Below are 17248 nucleotides of genomic sequence, written 5' to 3'. Positions count from 1 at the left end.
ATGCTTAAAAAACAGTTCTTTCATATTTGTTTGACTATAAAAAAGTGATACTTTCTAGAATAGCCCAAAAAATTTATGTAAAATAACTGTTAAACTTTTAAAAAAAAAAACATCTTATTCCATTCTATCTAAAAAAACTTTATGGGATTTTTGAAAAAAAAATACCTCAATTTCTAGTTGGTGGAAATTAGAGAAATTTTAAAAACTACTTTTTCATATTTTTTGTTCGAAAACTTCAACTAAATATAAGTTATTATTATTTTTTTTTTTTCATAGATCACTTTTTTTTTTCTCCTCCTCTTTCTGCGAACCATATAAATGTCAATCAGAGACTTGTGTTTCAAATTCCAGCAGGCACAGAAGGTAACAAGAGACGCATGGGCTCTTCACTATCTGCCTCAATCACGGTAGAAGCAGCGTCCTTCCTAACTCCTCTTGCATCCATCAGTTTCCTAATCTTCTCTACCCCATACCACTCACCAGTGGATGCATACATATTGGAGAGCAAGACATAATCCCCGCTTGCATCCTGTTTCGTCTTGAGGATCTGCTCCTTTGCATGCTCTCCCAACTCGATGTTCCCATGGAGACGACAAGCTCCGAGCAATGTCCGCCATATGATCGGACCTGGCTCAACCTCCATAGCGTCCACAAGCATGAATGCTTCCTTCACTAAGCCAGCGCGACCCAACATGTCGACCATGCAACCATAATGCTTGATGTTAGGCTCGATTCTGTACTCATTTTTCATCACAGAAAAGTAGCTGCGGCCCTCTTTGACTAAACCACCATGACTGCATGCAGCCAATACACCGAGGAAGGTAATCTCATTTGGCCTCACTTTCTCCATCCTCATACGCTCGAATAAATTTACGGATTCTTCTGCCTGCCCATGAAAAGCTAGCCCCCCGATGATCGAGTTCCAAGTCCAAACATCCTTCTCTTTCATTTCTCTGAATACCTCCATTGCTGTGTCTATGCTTCCACACTTGGCGTACATGTCTATCAGTGCATTACCAACAGGCATACTTAAACCGCTCCTCGAACACATCTCTGAGAGAGAGCAATGTATCCTCTGCCCGATTTCGAGAGCACCGGAGTCCGCACAGGCAGATAGCAAGATCACAATTGTGGCTTCATCAGGCCTCTCTCCTGCCTCCAGCATCTTCTGATAGGCTTCTAGTGCTTGTGCATGAAGTCCATGCCGTGCATATCCAGCAATCATCGTGTTCCATGACACAACATCCCGTTCTGGTGCCTGATCAAACAGCTCTCTGGCCTTCTCCATTTCACCCTGCTTCGCATATCCAGCTATTATTATGTTCCAAGAGACCAAATCTCTGCCGGGCGATTCATCGAACAACCGACGAGCAATGCCTAATTTGCCTCGTCTCGCACAGCCTGCAGTTAAAGCAGATCGAGCAACAACGTCCCCTTTCGCAGCTCCATCAAAAAGAGCACTAGCAATCAGCAAATCTCCGCAATTTGCATGCAAGTTAATGAGAGCATTCCTCAAGAAAGCATCGGACTCTAAGCCAAGTTTCACAATCATTCCATGGAACTGTGCTCCGGCGAAGGCTGACGCGAGCTTGGTGCAGGCTTTAAGGAGGAAGAGGAGGGTGAAGCTATCAGGCTTCGTACCACTTTCCACCATCCGTCTATAAAGAGAGATGGCATCAGGGGGTCTGGAGCTATGAGAAGCACCCCTAATCATGGTGTTCCAGATGAAGAGGTCTGGTTCGGAGATTTGTTCAAATAGCTTGTAAGCATAGTTCATATTCCCATGGAAAGAACCGACAGAAGAGAGCAACAGCTCTCTCAGTGCTTGGAGATCCGAGTTGAATCCTCTAACGACCATGAAGCCATGGATTTGCTTCAGAGCCCTCAGGCTAAGGTATTTGGACCTCCTAATCATAGAACTCAGCAATAACTAGTAAACACATAGAATCCAGGGGTGTTCCACATGAAAAGGTCTGGTTCGGAGATTTGTTCAAATAGCTTGTAAGCATAGTTCATATTCCCATGGAAAGAACGTACAGAAGAGAGCAAGAGTTCTCTCAGTGCTTGGAGATCCGATTCGACGTCCATGAAGCCATGGATTTGCTTCAGAGCCCTCAGGCTAAGGTATTTGGACCTCCTAATCATAGAACTCAGTAATAACTAATAATCACATAGAATCCAGGGGATCTAGCGCTCCTGCAAAAGCTTATTGAGTTACCATTCCCCAAATAAAAGTGAATTGCTTAGTGTTTCAGTATTGTAGGGCTTTACCCTGGGTTAGAGGGAGCCCTTCCAGAAATTCTCGATGGCACTGGGCTGAACCCAGGCCAAAGAGGGGGTTTGGAAATAGTTTTCAACCAGCAATTGACGCGCCTCGGTTATAACCTCACTAGCTGCGTCATTGCCCCAAGCGCAAAGATGAGTTACAATTCCCATCACCTCCCATTTTATAGGTAGAGCTATTTCGGCTTCATTGCTCCATGTCCGATATGGGACTAACAATGGGAAAGGTTTTTAAATCAACTATGCTAGTGGCTGGCTGAGACCGAGATATCTCGGTCTAATTTGACCTAACATAGTAAATGTAATGCTATAGTTTGGAAGGAACCGAGATATAACATCAGCTCGGATTAAAAACTATTTATTTTTAATTTCAAATTTTAGTTAAAATTTATATTCAAGCAAGCGAAAAAGTGATTAACACATACCGGCATATAAAATTATATGGCCTGACATCTCCGAATTTATTGATAAAATATATGGCCGAAATTTTCATATATATTCTATTGGAAAGTGCTAGATATCGATACAAACTAAGATCTCGAATGAGATGGAAACTTGTTAATAGGATATCAACCATCCCTGTACTGATAGACAGCTCAAGTTCAATAGAGCCTGCCATTGGTGGTCAGCCAAGCATCCCATCCAAAATGTTGGACATGCTTTCTAGGGCACTGCATTTGCAAGATAGTAGGGCATATGTTGGTCTCTATTTATGTTTAGAAATGTTGAAGAAGGAATTACTTCTACATCCCTAATTGGATGGGATCCTAAATTACGTTTCAAGTCTCTATGTTATGAACATCATATGAAAAAAAAATGTCCAGGAAAAATTAAATGGAACTCTCTGATAAAATATTAAATAGCTTGCAATTCCATACTAACGCAAGATGTTAAGTTCACATATTCCGACTCTGTCTGCCTTCTTTTCATAAATCAAGAGTCATGCCTCTTCTTTTCTAAAGTTATGTTCTACCTTGCTATAAAAAATACTGAGATAATAAATATATAATCATTTTAACTAATAAATAAAAAAAAGGAAAAGTTAAGATGGCAGTAGAGATGAGTCCATGAAACCCCCCATCATCACTGCAATTTCTTCATGCGTACAGAGCACAAACTACTCACATCAAATTGTAGCACTAAGCATAGTTATCAGTGCTAGTCCCCTGTTATGCAACGCAGGATGTCATGTGAAGTACATGATAAGGAGGCATGGTTCATCAATCAATCATTGATGCATGTTTGATTTTTATAAGAATTTGTGTGGGCGTATGTTTAGTCTCACATCGATTATTTGCCGAGAAGATTTTGTATACTTATACAGAACTAAAGAACCAAAACAAAAAAAACCTTTCAGCTAACCATTTTGGATGAGGTCTTGAGTTGTTACAAATGGTATCAGAACGAACTCAGCCCATAGCCTATATAAACTAGAGGACACTACAGTATGAGTTCATAAAGGCTGACCATAAGCCGATCGTGGTGTTTATGATTAGATTTGAATGGATTTAAACTCTTAGCCTGACGAAAACGTCAGAGCTTGAATGAGGAGAGTATGTGAGGATCCGTGTAAACGTGTGTTTAGTTGCATATCGAGTATTTGCCGAAAAGATCTTGGGTACTTATATAGAACTAAGAAATTCAAAAATATACCTTGTGGGTAGCCTTTTTTCGTGAGATTCTGAGTTGTGGCAATTTCATTGTAGAGACATCATCTGGCTAGGATAGTTAACAACGTTCAATAGAAAGTTTTTATTTAAAAAGAAATAAAAAGCGACTCCCATTGTAATACTCGTCTTTTTTTTTTTTTTGGTCATTCATTTTAATACTGTCCTGGACGTGATGGTTTGGTAGTCTGTGTTGCTCGGACTCTTGCCTTTATGAAGCCTAAATGGACATCTTTTGGAAGCTGAGAGCATCTTAGTTCAGTTAGATTTTTAGATCTTTAGAACTTTTGGATTGCTGGAATCCTTTGGTACCCTGCCTAGAGTGCGGCCTAGTGAGTTTTAGGAGGGAGGAGCTTAGCCATGTGAGCGCATCCATGGAGTTAATGGCCTGGTAGGGAATATTGTAGAGAGAATTCAATGCTTTTTGGCTCGAGTTTTTCTCTTTTGTAATATTTTTATGTGTTAATAAAAAATTTTGTTTCTCTCTCTCTCCGCATATTTTTTTTTTCTTGCAATCCTCTATCATATAATGATTGTTGCTTGATCCTATTAGCTCTAAGCATCAAACAATTCTATCCAGATTAGATGGAGTTATTCATTCAGGTAACCACAAGCAATCATTTTGGAGTTAAGAGGAGAGTTGTTATTGCTTGAACTATCAATCCTCATCATAAGAATGGGACAAGACTTCATTAGGAATCTCTTTCACATCTTCCACACTTCAACTACATTTCTATCTACCAAGCATTTTGTACGATGTAGTTTAAATTGCTCTTGTTCTTAAGGTTCAAAACCTTTTTTTTATGATGAATAGAAGAAAAGAAGTCGAGTTACTTCTTTTTTTTTCTATGTGATATTTGAGTAAAAGAGTTAGTTATGACTGAAGTAGCATATATTTGTTATTTCTTCTCTCTTTTCGATTATTTTGTTTGCCTATATATGTTAAATCACCATCATATTAATCAAATCTAGATATTCTTTTTGTCGTAACTTTTTTTATTTTCGTATATCAATCACTAAGCAATACTAAATTATCTTACTTAAGACATTACAAAGAAGGGGCATTCTTTTTATCAGTCCAAACCAAGATTCGCGAGAGAAATATATGCAATTGAAAGCACAAACTTAGGAGTTGATTCCTAGCACGTGATTTTAGATACTTAAGAAAGGAGCTTATGTAATTTATGACATGCCACCATCGCCACATGATCTTTTTCACATATATTGAGATTAACGATCACATTGTCATTTTTAAAAATCACTCATCGTTGAATACATTTTTGAAATCCAAGACGAATTCACAGAGGATTATCTTTGTGAAGTTGCACAATCACTTGGAAGTTCTCAACTTCTCATGCCAGTAGTATCTGCCGATCATAGAAGAGTACAAAAATTATAAGAGATCCAAATAACAGCAACTTTAAAATAAGTCTAAGAGGAAGTATTCAACAAAGCCGTACGGCAGTGATGCTGGCAGTAGCCAAACACAAATAGTGGAGTAGTTACCAAAAAAAGAGAAAAGAAAGGAAGATAGGTAGCCGAGCTCCAGCTTGCTCCAAGTTTCCCATTTGTTTGGACTTGTCAAAGATTCAACCATATATGCTTCATCTAAATATAAAATGATACAAAAAAATAGTATATCTCTGGCTTGCTGAGGTATTGGGAAGATCAGATTAAAAGAAAAAGATTATGGCTCTCTGGTCAACCATAAAAGGATTTAACTAAGGCACGTGATAGAGTTATTTATTTAGAAAAAGGATGAAATTTACCAGATTTCCGGGCCAAAAAATAAAAGCATTTCAAATTGCAATAAAAATTACAAGTAATTCCTATACTATTTTCGACCGTAGAAAATTGGTACAACCTATGCATATAGAACTTTTTTTTTTTGGTACAACGGCTGCTCATCCTACTCTAGTGTAGGAGCAACCAGCAAAATCAATGGTTATAATCTGACACAAATACGAGGGAGCATCCTGATGTGGCCAACATATCTCTCCGAAGTATTGCGCAGCATAGGAAGTAACCCAGTCTGCAACTCTGTTCGGCTCCCGACATATATACACTGCTTGGGAGGCATTACGGTCTCTTAGCATCGAACGAATGTCACAAAGCAGGGAACTCTCATCCCCCTCTATCTCATGTAGAGTTTTTTTGCCAACCATAAATCCATCGGGCCTATACAAGTTCTTCTTACCCATAAATTTTTGGAAGGTTTTCGGCAATAAATTTTTTAATTAGTGAGAATATTTTTTTTTTTTTTGACCATTGCCTCCAAGCCCTTCCTATCCAAATAAATCAATAAATAAAATTCAGATGTCATTGTTCGCATGAAGTTCTAAAGTTAATCGACTCATTTTTTTCATAGAAAAAAAAAAATAAAACATTAACTCGTGGCCAGCATGCTTGTAAAATATCATGTCTTATCCCAGTTTTTTGATTAAAAAAAGGACTAAACCAAACCTAATCTAGCCATAAGCAAGTTGGGACCAAGTCAAGTTGGGATAAGTTGATCAGTGGAAGCAGCGAGCAACCAAGTGGCAAAAGGAAGCGTCCGACCAACAGTCACGTGAGCAAGGCAATTTATGAATAATAATAATAATAAAGAATAAAAGGCAGAGAGCTAACCTCGTTGGAGACGGCTGTTATTATTTGCATTCATAATCTTTCACGCTGCCAAGGCTGGATTGGTGGACCAGCCAACCTGCCCCAATTTGCTCATAAAAAACTAGATACGATCTCACACCAGCTAATTTAACTCAGATTCATATCACGAAAGATTTGAGATAAAGTAATTGTTGGAGCTGATTTTTGCTGCAGGATGCTGGATTATTAAATGTTTTTAGGTGCATCACATGATAAGCTTGATGGACTTCATTTGATTTGAAAGAATATTAAATTCAAATCCATCGATATTGTTGTTGAAACTTGCATAAAATTTCTGCTGCTAGTATTGCTCTCTTTCTGAAATGATCATCTAAATTCAAGCTCAAAACTCTGCTCGACCAAACACTGAAACGATGATGCCAACCAATGAATATATTCTCCTTATCTCCATGCAACTTTTCATTTAAGAATGAAAGATGCTAAAGGTTATCTGTTCGGATCCTCTCAGTGCAATGATCATATGTAAAGTTTAGTGATTGACTGAATATGATTATTTGAACAAAGAAAACAATCCGTCTCAGGAATAGCAAGCAGTTGCAACTCAGGAATCACACGTATTAATTAATACTGCAACCACGTTCCAATTTGCAACAGATGCCGTATAGCTAAGACTCAAAATCATCTCCTTAATTACTTGACACCAACTACCCGTCAATCCTAACAGTGTTGTGGGGATTTAAGCCGTCCCTTAATCAAATTCGATCATAGAATTCTTGATGGCTTGGTGAAGATGACCACGCTCTCACGCGCGACCATATCGTGTCATACCGTCGTTGTAGCTAAGCCAGCTCATCTTAAGCTCTTCCATGTCCATCCCCACGCCAGTTGGCGGAGAGAAATTAACAAAAACCTAAAGATAAACATTGATAGATTAATGTCGTGGACAAGTCTGACACGTACACACATCGGCAGCTTGCATGGGTCAGTACCACAGTGGCAGTGCACAATGACAAGGATGGTATTTGACCTGCTTCTGGTACGGCTTTTATCCTGTAGAGTTCTAGATCATTATGGACGGTTTTTTCTTTGTCACCATGAGACGCCATGTATAGCCTCGTTGGATATCGTGAATGAATAAGAGCCATCCATCTCCCAAAAAAATGATGTGATGGCTATACATCATAGCATAGAACTCTAACATGCGAAAATTGCACCACGGATGATCCAAACTTCATGCCTGCGCTAACCATGTGGAGCTAGCTTTGTGGTGCAATGTTAACGAAGTCGTAATGCAAGATTTTAGAGACAAAGATGAAAACTAAATTGCCTGATACAAATCTATCTTAATGGGGATACCAAAACATACTAAATAGAACTTTTGGCAGTCCACTATTGTTAAATGAGAAGATATTTCTGATCTAGGTTCACATGCCAAAGATATTCATGCTGCCAACCACACTTTAGCCACCACATTAATGTGCAAGTGGAGGGTTTTTTTTTAAAAAAAAACTCATGCCAACACGTAGCCAGTTAAGATGGTAAGAAAGAACTTATCAGTTGAGGCGTGTTATTGCTATCCTTAAGAATAAATCGTATTTCTTGGAGAATAAATTTCGGTGTAGCAGATAATGGCAGCCTATTCTTTATAATACAACAACCGGGTTATTCCAAGCATATACTCATAGATATAGTGACATTAGCGTACAACCTAGCACCAGGTTAAAAAAAGTTGAAGGCTATATAAAAAACTTGAGAGTTTCATCTCTTTCTAATATGAAAATAAAGAAATTACGTAAAAGGAAAGAAGAATAGGTTTGGAATTTTGAAATACTTTCTTAAGCACAATTACATCCACCGATGGCAATGCCTGAAATGACACGTCCTGGTGGCGACACGTAGGTATAGGAGCACAATTTCGAATACAACATCGCCTCGTGCACGCTTGCGCCGCCACCAACTCATGTTTACGCGTGTCACGAGAACGCGTGGTTTGATTTTTTTATTATTTTTTTTTTTTTTGGGGGCGGGGGGGGCTTCATATGATGGGAAAAACTCCCGTGGCTGTGGGGGGGAGAGCGTGCGCGTAGGTTGGTAGCTGGCCTGCATAGAGGTGGGAGTGCTGAGGTAGTGAGGTGGCTGGATATGGACGTTTACTCAGGGATCGAATCTGGGCCGTCCGGCAACCCCCATCACCGTTGAACGGTTCCCGGGACGTTCGGAACTCTTCACGGCAGTTCGCTTGGCCACCTCAAGTGACGGGATACCACACGCGTCTCGCTATCATTGGCACAGTTTCCTGAAAGGGAAAGCCGTTCCATCCCATCCAACCTCCTCGCCGTAGCCCACCGCAGGACGACCATGGCTTGCGGGAGAGGGAGAGAGAGAGAGAGAGAGAGAGGAGCCATCATTCGTCTTGCTTTCTGGAACGGGTTTCGGTTAGAGGGTGACGGAAGGTGGGGTGCTTCCTTTGCATCCAAGTGGCACTGTTTTTTTGTGTTGACAATGAAACAGTAGACAACAAATTTATTGTCTCGCGCGCGCGCACACACACGCAAAAAAAAATTAGAAGAGAATTTTCTTTGAGAAAACGTGCATTTTGTGATGCTTAATTTGCTGTTTTGGCATGGCTCAATGTGGTCGTTATCAGCCATTATTTGCTTTTGAGTTGAAATATCATATGGGACCAGTAATTATGTAACTGGTGATGCTTTTGTGTTAATTGCATAAATACTATTTTGAGCATGGATATGTGTTATTTTTATGAAAAAAAGAGATAAGCATTACACATCATCATTTGGTTAAGGCAATATAATATGGAAGTTATCAAAAGTTTTAAAAATTATGCATTACATTATGAACCAAAGTCTGAAAGCTTTCAACTTGATCATTTTTTATGAAACACGTGTCCATTCCAATCATGTATAACGATCTTCTTGTCAGCTAAAGACTTATGCTTTGCTTCAAATTAAATATGAAGATTCTTAAATTTCTCTCTGTCCACACCTTTTACCAAATTGCGACTACTAACTAATTCCATCCTAGTGATAAATATATGTGATTAGTTCATATTTGTCTTGCATGCATATAGTATATCATGTATATGGCCTTCTCAAAAGTTCATTTTAATAAAGTCAAGAAAGTCGATATACAACTGAAGGTGAAAATGATCATTTTAAGTATTTTGGAGTTTAATAACATTGGGACATTAATAGACCGCCATTGATTGTTAAAAATTTGACTACGGATGGCTATCCAAGCAGAAAACCTATGGAATCAACAAGCAATATTTTTGATCGGATCCAAGGAATGCAAGAAATTCATGGTTTAATGGTAATGTCGACGAATTATAAAGTTGGTAAGTAAAATAACTTAAAAATCTGTTGACGTGGGATTGGAACCTTTATCATGATACCAAAGCAGCAAGTGATTCAGACCGTTGGGTTAGCGACAAAGATGGTTTGTTGGGGCTGTCCTCGGGTGTGAAAGGAGGGGAGAAAAAAATAAAAAGGAGGAGAGAGAGGGATGCGAAGTCCGAAGGTTGATGACAATTGTTGGGAGCTGGTGGGAACCAAGAGACCAAACCTCTCACGTTCTGTCCATAAGAATTACATTAAAGAATCGCTTGCAGATAAACTATTTACATCCCTAACCAGGAAATGATACCTCAAGCAGTAAAATCTTACCCAAGCGGCCAATTGTTGCACTACCAACAATTCAACCCCCATTATCTGATCTTAAAGCTAAAGCTTCTTACCTTCTTTGAGTTACAACCATCTGTCCTTGAGTGAGCTTTAATAGTTGACACGCGTCATCCATAATTCAAATTATATCGCAAAATTTTTTTGGTACAATATCAGCCATGGAGAGTCCGCAGCTAAGAGCTAACTTGGTTCAACCACTAAACTTATTTCGGATGGTATCTCTCTTACCCTCTAATTAGTAAGAGATCAAGAGTTCAATTCTAGGCGGCAACAATCCGGTTTCGATCCTCAATTTGTAAATCTCTGATTCTAAATATTGGTTAGGTTGGCCAGAGACCTAAGATCTAACCTAGGTGAGGCGGAGTAAGTACATATATGGTAGTGGATGAGGGTTGCCTCTCTTCTGGTCTCAAAAGAAATAAAAAGAAAGGAAAGAAAGAAAAAAGAACTTAGTTATTAGGATTGATGTGCAAATTCTTACTACTTTTGCTGAGGGGCAATTGGTTGGATGTAAGCTTCCGTGAAATGTCGTGGAAAGTCCAACTAGTATTGGTCCATTGCTTATCATCAAAAAAAGAAACGACTAATATTGGTCAATTGCAGGGTGATATCGCGAATCACCGAGTCAACTCACCCGGGTTCGGTAACCCCTTGGACTATTTCTAACATCGTGTCAGGCCAATTAGTTTATTCCAAGATAACAGTAAGACAAGACAAGAAATAACTAGAGGGGTTTGAAAAAGGTGGCTCGAACCATGTACCATGGTGCCTTGCAGGCCACGTCTCGTTCTCTAGAAAACAAGAGTTTAGTATAAAAGAAGGCCCTCTCCCTCCCAACATAATTTTTCTTAACGATTTCTTTCAATCACTTGAAGGCTAGGGGCTCCCCATCTCCAAGTACTCTCCCTCACCACCTTGTGTCCTAAGAGTACTTTATTCAATTTTCTTATGCGTTATTAGGTACAATTGGTTTGTTGTTAATCTCTTATTTTTTCTTTTCCTGTTGGATTGGCTAGAACCAGTGGTTATAAAGTGCCATTTTGATCCCTTATCAGTTCATATGGAATGTAAATGAGCTTCATTTGGTTCTCGAGTCCTCTTTATTAATTCAAATTGGTGATTAATACAGAGCACATCGCAAGCAATGGAACAAAGAGCTGTAGATGTTCGGGAGGGGCAGGAACACATGGACTTGCCACCTGGTTTCCGGTTCCACCCCACCGACGAGGAGCTCATCACTCACTACCTCTCCAAGAAGGTTATGGATGCCAACTTCAATGCAAGAGCCATCGGAGAGGTCGACTTGAACAAGTGGGAACCATGGGATTTGCCTTGTAAGCTTTCCTTGAAACCTTGAATCCTGGTTTTAGATCTTTGTTCGATCGTAAGTGCTGTCTTCTTACCTATATATATTTCTGTGTTTGGGATGTAAGGGAGAGCAAAAATGGGAGAGAAGGAGTGGTACTTCTTCTGCGTGAGGGACAGGAAGTACCCAACTGGTTTGAGAACCAACAGGGCGACTGAGGCTGGCTACTGGAAAGCCACAGGGAAAGACAAGGAGATCTACAGAGGGAAGAGCCTTGTTGGGATGAAGAAGACCCTTGTCTTCTATAGAGGCAGGGCTCCAAAGGGGGAGAAGTCCAATTGGGTCATGCATGAATACAGACTGGAGGGGAAGTACTCTGTCTACAACCTCCCCAAAACAGCAAAGGTGCTCACATACTCTTCTTTTATCTCTAGTCTAGTAGCACCTCAAGAACCCTACATGTCTTACTGACTTCTCTTCGTGTTCTTTTACTGTTTGGATAGAATGAGTGGGTGATATGCAGGGTGTTCCACAAGATTTCAAGTGGGAAGAAAGCCATGGGGCTGGTGAGAGTGGGATCATCCTTCGTAGATGAATTGGGCTCGTCTCTTCTGCCACCATTGATGGATGCTCCCTTCACCAGCATGAACACCTCATCGGCATCAGACCTGGCTCACGTGACCTGCTTCTCCAGCGCAATGGAGGGCCCAAAAGTCCATGAAGAGCTGCTAGCGGAGTACCTCAACTCCCCTTTTCTCTCTGCCTCGGCCAACCCTTCAGAGGTGCCGCCACCCTCACTGCTTCTCGCCAAGATGTCGCTGCCAAGCTCATCGCACGCTCGCCAAGGGGCTTCGAACTTGGGAGGCATGCAGTATTCCGGTGGCAGTTTGGTGCAGTTGCTGGCGAGCGATGGGTATGGCCTGAAACAGAGCTTCAAGGCAGAGAGGGAGATGCTAAGTGTTTCACAGGAAACAGGGCTCACCACTGACATGAACCCTGAGATCTCTTCAGTTGTGTCTAACAATGACATGGGAAGGCAGTCTTTTGATAGACGAGAAGTCCCATCTACTTCAGCTGGGCCTCTACTCATTAACGAGTCTCTCTGGAACTACTGAATTTAGTTTAGAAGGAAGCGCGCAGACAGAGTTAGAGATAGAGAGAAAGAGAGAGAGAGAGTTCTAGTATTGGCTTGTTTGTTTTGTTTATAAATCAGATCGCTTGTGTATACATTTTCTGAACCTCCAATAAGATGATTGTAAGAGGATTGTAGTGTTTGAAGATGATTTCTTGGAATTTTCGTCTTTTAGATACAGATTTGCATTGTTCTCTCTACTTTTTCATGAAAAAATTATGATTTGAAAGATTTGATTGTTTCTTTAATATTGTTCTTGAGCATTGCCCATGGAAAATTAGATGATAAGTTTCTCTCTCTTTTTTTTTTGCTATTTGTTGTTTGTTTTTTCTGCTTTAATTTAGGATTATGAAGTTATGTCGTTAATCCTTCACATCAACATATTTAGACATGAGAATTCTATCTAGAGGGCCCTCTTGTTAACATTATGAAACGTGGGGTCTTAGCAATCACATAAAAGATCCAATTCATAGGTCACTCGCAATATCATGTTTTGTCCTTTGTTGAGGCAGTGGGGCTCAATGATATGAGACTGATATCATATGATGTACTAAAAAATTGTCTATATGTATTCCTGATTGTTCCACCCACAAACCTGTCTTCCAGTGAATCAGATGCTGGCAAAACCCACCATATGAGTTTTTATTTGTGGCCAGTGTGAGTTAGGTCACCTACCCAAAATTCTTTCCTCATGACCAAATCATCCAGGGACAAATGCAAGGCTCTAGACCTCATGTTGTAAAATCATATGTAACTATAAGGCATCTTCGTTTATTTAACATGTTTAATATCTTTAGACGTACAGCTCTGGTTCCAGGGTGCTTCTCATTCAAGTCCTAAAATATGGCAAGGCAGGAGCCTGACCCATTAATTTCTCTTTTATGATTATTTGGTTCGTTCTCATTAGTGATCTTTATCCTCGCATTCTCCATTGTGGTTTATTGCCTTCTTGGTGTAAGCCTGAAATGAAATCTTCTGCATGTCAAAAGCCTTAATTTTTGGGTCAGGAACAGCATCTCAACATATCTTTTCCCCTTCAAATATGGAACTGCTTGAGACTTGCACGACAAGGCCATCTTTTCCTCCACAGGGATCCATCCATTCAGAGGAATGCTTGTGGTCCCAGCTCAAGGAGTAGTTGAGTCATCTAGATCAATGATATGTGGGGCTAACCTTATTATTATTGGTCATTTGGCCACACTTAGCTATGAAATGGACAGGTTCAATATTCTTTGTTACACAGTTGCATGCCAAGCTCATCTCTTGTAAATAGACTAGGTTATCTGAAAATAGACAAAGTTCACCTTAAAGGAACACTTGCCAAACTGGCCAGTGACAAAGCTTGGGAACTTGTTCTGTGGGATGAAGTTAAGGGCCACCTTTGTAAAACACTGATGAGGGTGGCCCTGGAAGCCAAGTTAGGAAGGTGTCACGGGAAGAATTTACATCTCTTTCGATGGAAATTTCCTAAAGTCTCTACCTTATTGGTTGAGACAAAATAGAGGATTTCAAAGCATATCATCAAATTTTGTTCTCAGTCGTTTTACTCAAACTGATCAGAATGCTGCCAAATGAGTAGTAATAAAAGTAGTAGAATAAACCTGAGAGTGTCTTGCACTGCTCATGGCGGTGTCACGGGGGAGGGAGTCCTCAAGACAAAGTTGTCCTTCTAGAGGCATCAATTCAGAAGGGAGTTCATGAATCAGATATGGCGTTTTAATAACACATTTCATATGATTGGAGGTAAAATTTGACATCACTGCTCTTGAGTTCTAGTTTTTTTTTTTTTTTTTAAGCCTTTTCTTTTCTCCATTTCGCGTCAATTGCATTACTGTTCATCACTTGAATATGGCATGCGTAAGGAATATGACTGTCTGCTGCTTGGGCTTTATTAAAGCGAACTGAGAAAGTGCAAAATATTAAGGCAAAGACTAAAGAAACTTTAAATTAGATTCACTGGCTCTAGTGTTAAGTCATATCTCTTTCTTCGAGGAAATGTAAAAGTTATTAAAAAAAGGCAGGATGATACTAGAATTTGCAAATTGTAATTAGTACTAACTACTTTACATTACTTTTGTGATTAAGGATGTTAAAGAAAATATATATTGTAATAAAGTTCCTTTTTTTGTTGTTTAATGTTAGCAAGTGTCAAATGGATTTCTTCTCATGAGTGCTCTGTCCATGATAAGGCTTGCTAATGTATTATAGCTCGTAGAGATTTTTAGAAGACAGTATTTGTTGTGCCACTATCCATTCTTCTTCTTCTTCTTTTGAGAAAAGTTGTATTAGTACACTTCCATTATCTTGATTAAATGGTTGGCGGTTTTTGTATCTTCAAATAACATTTATTTTTTTTATTTTTAAAAAGAATTTTTATGAGAATGACACCTGTAGTCATCCACAACCAAAATTCTATGACTTTCTCGGATATAGGCTTGTTGTAGGTGCTTGATATTTGTTATGCCACTATCCATTCTTCTTCTTCTTCTTTTGAGAAAAATTGTATTAGTACACTTCCATTATCTTGATTAAATGGTTGGCGGTTTTTGTATCTTCGAATAACATTTATTTTTTTTATTTTTAAAAAGAATTTCTATGAGAATGACACCTGTAGTCATCCACAACCAAAATTCTATGACTTTCTCGGACATAGGCTTGTTGTAGGTGCTTGATAGCTAGAAGCAACTAGGGATTTGCACTCCACGTTGGCTTGAATGCTCAACCCCATCCCACCCCACCCCACCCAAAACACAACAAAAAAAAAATCTTTCTTTGTGCCACGTTTCCTCTTACGCCTATCTAAAGAAAAAAAACTAGAAGTATAGATGAAACTTCTTCTACTAACAGAATCCGTTAATTCCATAATTTTAAAAATAAAAAAGAAAAAATTTGACATGCCAATAGAAATCATGCGTGAAGAAAGAACGTCGCATTTTTTTTTTCCTTTATTAAATTATACACACTTATCGACTTCCTGATACATACCATAAGCTTCTTTCATACATACTTAGTCGAACCCAATATATACTTCTAGATAAATTGATATATGGTTTTCAGAATATAACATTCACCAGTATAGTATATAGCTAGTTGATATACACTTAGCAATATAGTTTTTCAATATCCTAATATACACCTCCAGATAAATCGATACACAATATGATGCTGACCAATACACACTATATAGTTAAATGATACACACTCGTTGGCTTCCTGACACGTGTTGCCCAGAGATGGTCACCTAAGAGGGGGGTGAATTGGATGTTTTAAAAGCTTTTGACTAATTAAAAATAAAACACACGAATATATGCACTAAAGTAAAGAAGGAGGAATAAGAAAGGTCAATCGCAAACACAAGGTTTTATAGTGGTTCGGAGCTTCCACTGCTCCTACATCCACTCCCCAAATCACCTTTGGGAATTTTCACTATAATCCAAGATTACAGTACGGTAGTTTTGCGAGTTCACTACCCAACTCGTTGTTTTACACCGGGCTCACAACAAACCCTAAAACCCCCAATTTCACTTAGGCTTGGGACGCCTTTCCCTTGTTCCAAGTCTCTTGACTGGAACAAGCACCACAATGAAAGAGTTTACAAAGGAAAAGTAAAGCTCTAAAAAGCAAATATGACAATTATGAACAATAGAACCCGGAAGAATCCTTTTGCCGTTGGAAGCGTGAGAAATGTTGATTCTTCCGATGTGGACCACGTAGGGTTGAGTGTGAGCTTTGAATCCCGAGCGTACGAGAAAGGTTGAGCTTGAAATCACTTGGGAAGCTTGAAAACACTTGATTTCTTCACTTGAATGCACTCACTCCCTTGAACTTTTCTTTCTTACTTTTCTCTTGAATGATCTAGCTTTGGGTTGGTGAAGAGTTGTTGAGAAGCACTTAAGAGGTCCCTTTTATAGCCCAAAAAAGCAAATATAGCCGTTAGAGACAAAGTAAAGGATTTGAAATTCAAACCAAACCTGAAAAGCTGTCAGTCGCGTCCCAGACGCTCCGGGGACGTCTCCGCTTCAACGAGAGACGTCTCGGCTACAAGATTTTACTTTTTACGTTGTCTGGGGTCGACTCGGCACTTTAAGGGGACGTCTCGGCTTGTTTGTACTTTTTGAATAGGGACGACTCCGCTGCTTTGGGGACGACTCCGCTTCTTTATCTCTGAAAAATATGTCCTCTGGAATTCCCTGAGAGAGTCGACTCCGCTCCTTCAGGGGACGTCTCGGCTTGTTTGCACTTTATGCATGGGGACGACTCCGCTGTCTCAGGGTCGACTCCGCTTCCTTATCACCGAAAAAACCATTCTCTGGAAAACCCTGAGAGAGCCGTCTCCGCTATCTTGGGGACGACTCGGGAAGTCTCCTTTTTACTTGCGGGGACGACTCCGCGTACAGTGGGGACGTCTCGCGCATATCTCTTGAAAATTGCCTTTCTGCCGCCACTGAGAGAGTCGACTCCGCTAGCGCGGGGACGACTCGGCAGGTGCCGGGGACGTCTCCAAGTGTCCCAGTTCTTCCTGTTTGTGCCAGAGACGTCTCTGAAACTATCC

General features: G+C 39.8%; 2 protein-coding genes and 1 non-coding gene across 4 annotated transcripts; 1 reads left to right on the top strand and 2 right to left on the bottom strand.

The window, feature by feature from the left end:
* Window positions 1-265: 265 nt before the first annotated feature.
* LOC103705230 (pentatricopeptide repeat-containing protein At5g15300-like) lies at window positions 266-2416 on the bottom strand. The gene has a single exon (XM_026802975.2). The coding sequence runs from the start codon at window positions 1913-1915 to the stop codon at window positions 341-343; it is 1575 nt and encodes a 524-aa protein (XP_026658776.2). The 5' UTR covers window positions 1916-2416; the 3' UTR covers window positions 266-340.
* LOC113462620 lies at window positions 2264-2420 on the bottom strand. The gene has a single exon (XR_003385381.2). It is a non-coding gene; the product is annotated as a U4 spliceosomal RNA (small nuclear RNA).
* An 8633-nt stretch (window positions 2421-11053) lies between these two features.
* LOC103702790 (NAC domain-containing protein 92-like) lies at window positions 11054-12925 on the top strand. 2 transcript variants are annotated; one of them, XM_008785358.3, is made up of 4 exons: window positions 11054-11155; window positions 11388-11592; window positions 11692-11969; window positions 12068-12925. In XM_008785358.3, the coding sequence occupies exons 2-4, from the start codon at window positions 11403-11405 to the stop codon at window positions 12677-12679; spliced, it is 1080 nt and encodes a 359-aa protein (XP_008783580.1). In that variant the 5' UTR covers window positions 11054-11155; window positions 11388-11402; the 3' UTR covers window positions 12680-12925. The 2 variants fall into 2 exon arrangements, with proteins under 2 accessions (XP_008783580.1, XP_008783588.1); XM_008785366.4 differs by having other exon boundaries at window positions 11101-11218.
* Window positions 12926-17248: the final 4323 nt, after the last annotated feature.

This window comes from Phoenix dactylifera, chromosome 6 (assembly GCF_009389715.1).
Source record: "Phoenix dactylifera cultivar Barhee BC4 chromosome 6, palm_55x_up_171113_PBpolish2nd_filt_p, whole genome shotgun sequence".
Taxonomy (NCBI): domain Eukaryota; kingdom Viridiplantae; phylum Streptophyta; class Magnoliopsida; order Arecales; family Arecaceae; genus Phoenix; species Phoenix dactylifera.
The sequence above is the reverse complement of the archived record's forward strand: the minus strand, read 5'-3'. Positions and strand labels throughout refer to the sequence as shown.

Coding starts and splice junctions, on each gene's coding strand:
- LOC103705230 (XM_026802975.2), bottom strand. CDS start 1,915: ATGATTAGGAGGTCCAAATACCTTAGCCTGAGGGCTCTGAAGCAAATC.
- LOC103702790 (XM_008785358.3), top strand. CDS start 11,403: ATGGAACAAAGAGCTGTAGATGTTCGGGAGGGGCAGGAACACATGGAC. Junction 11,593..11,691: donor GGAACCATGGGATTTGCCTT/GTAAGCTTTCCT, acceptor TTGGGATGTAAG/GGAGAGCAAAAATGGGAGAG. Junction 11,970..12,067: donor ACCTCCCCAAAACAGCAAAG/GTGCTCACATAC, acceptor CTGTTTGGATAG/AATGAGTGGGTGATATGCAG.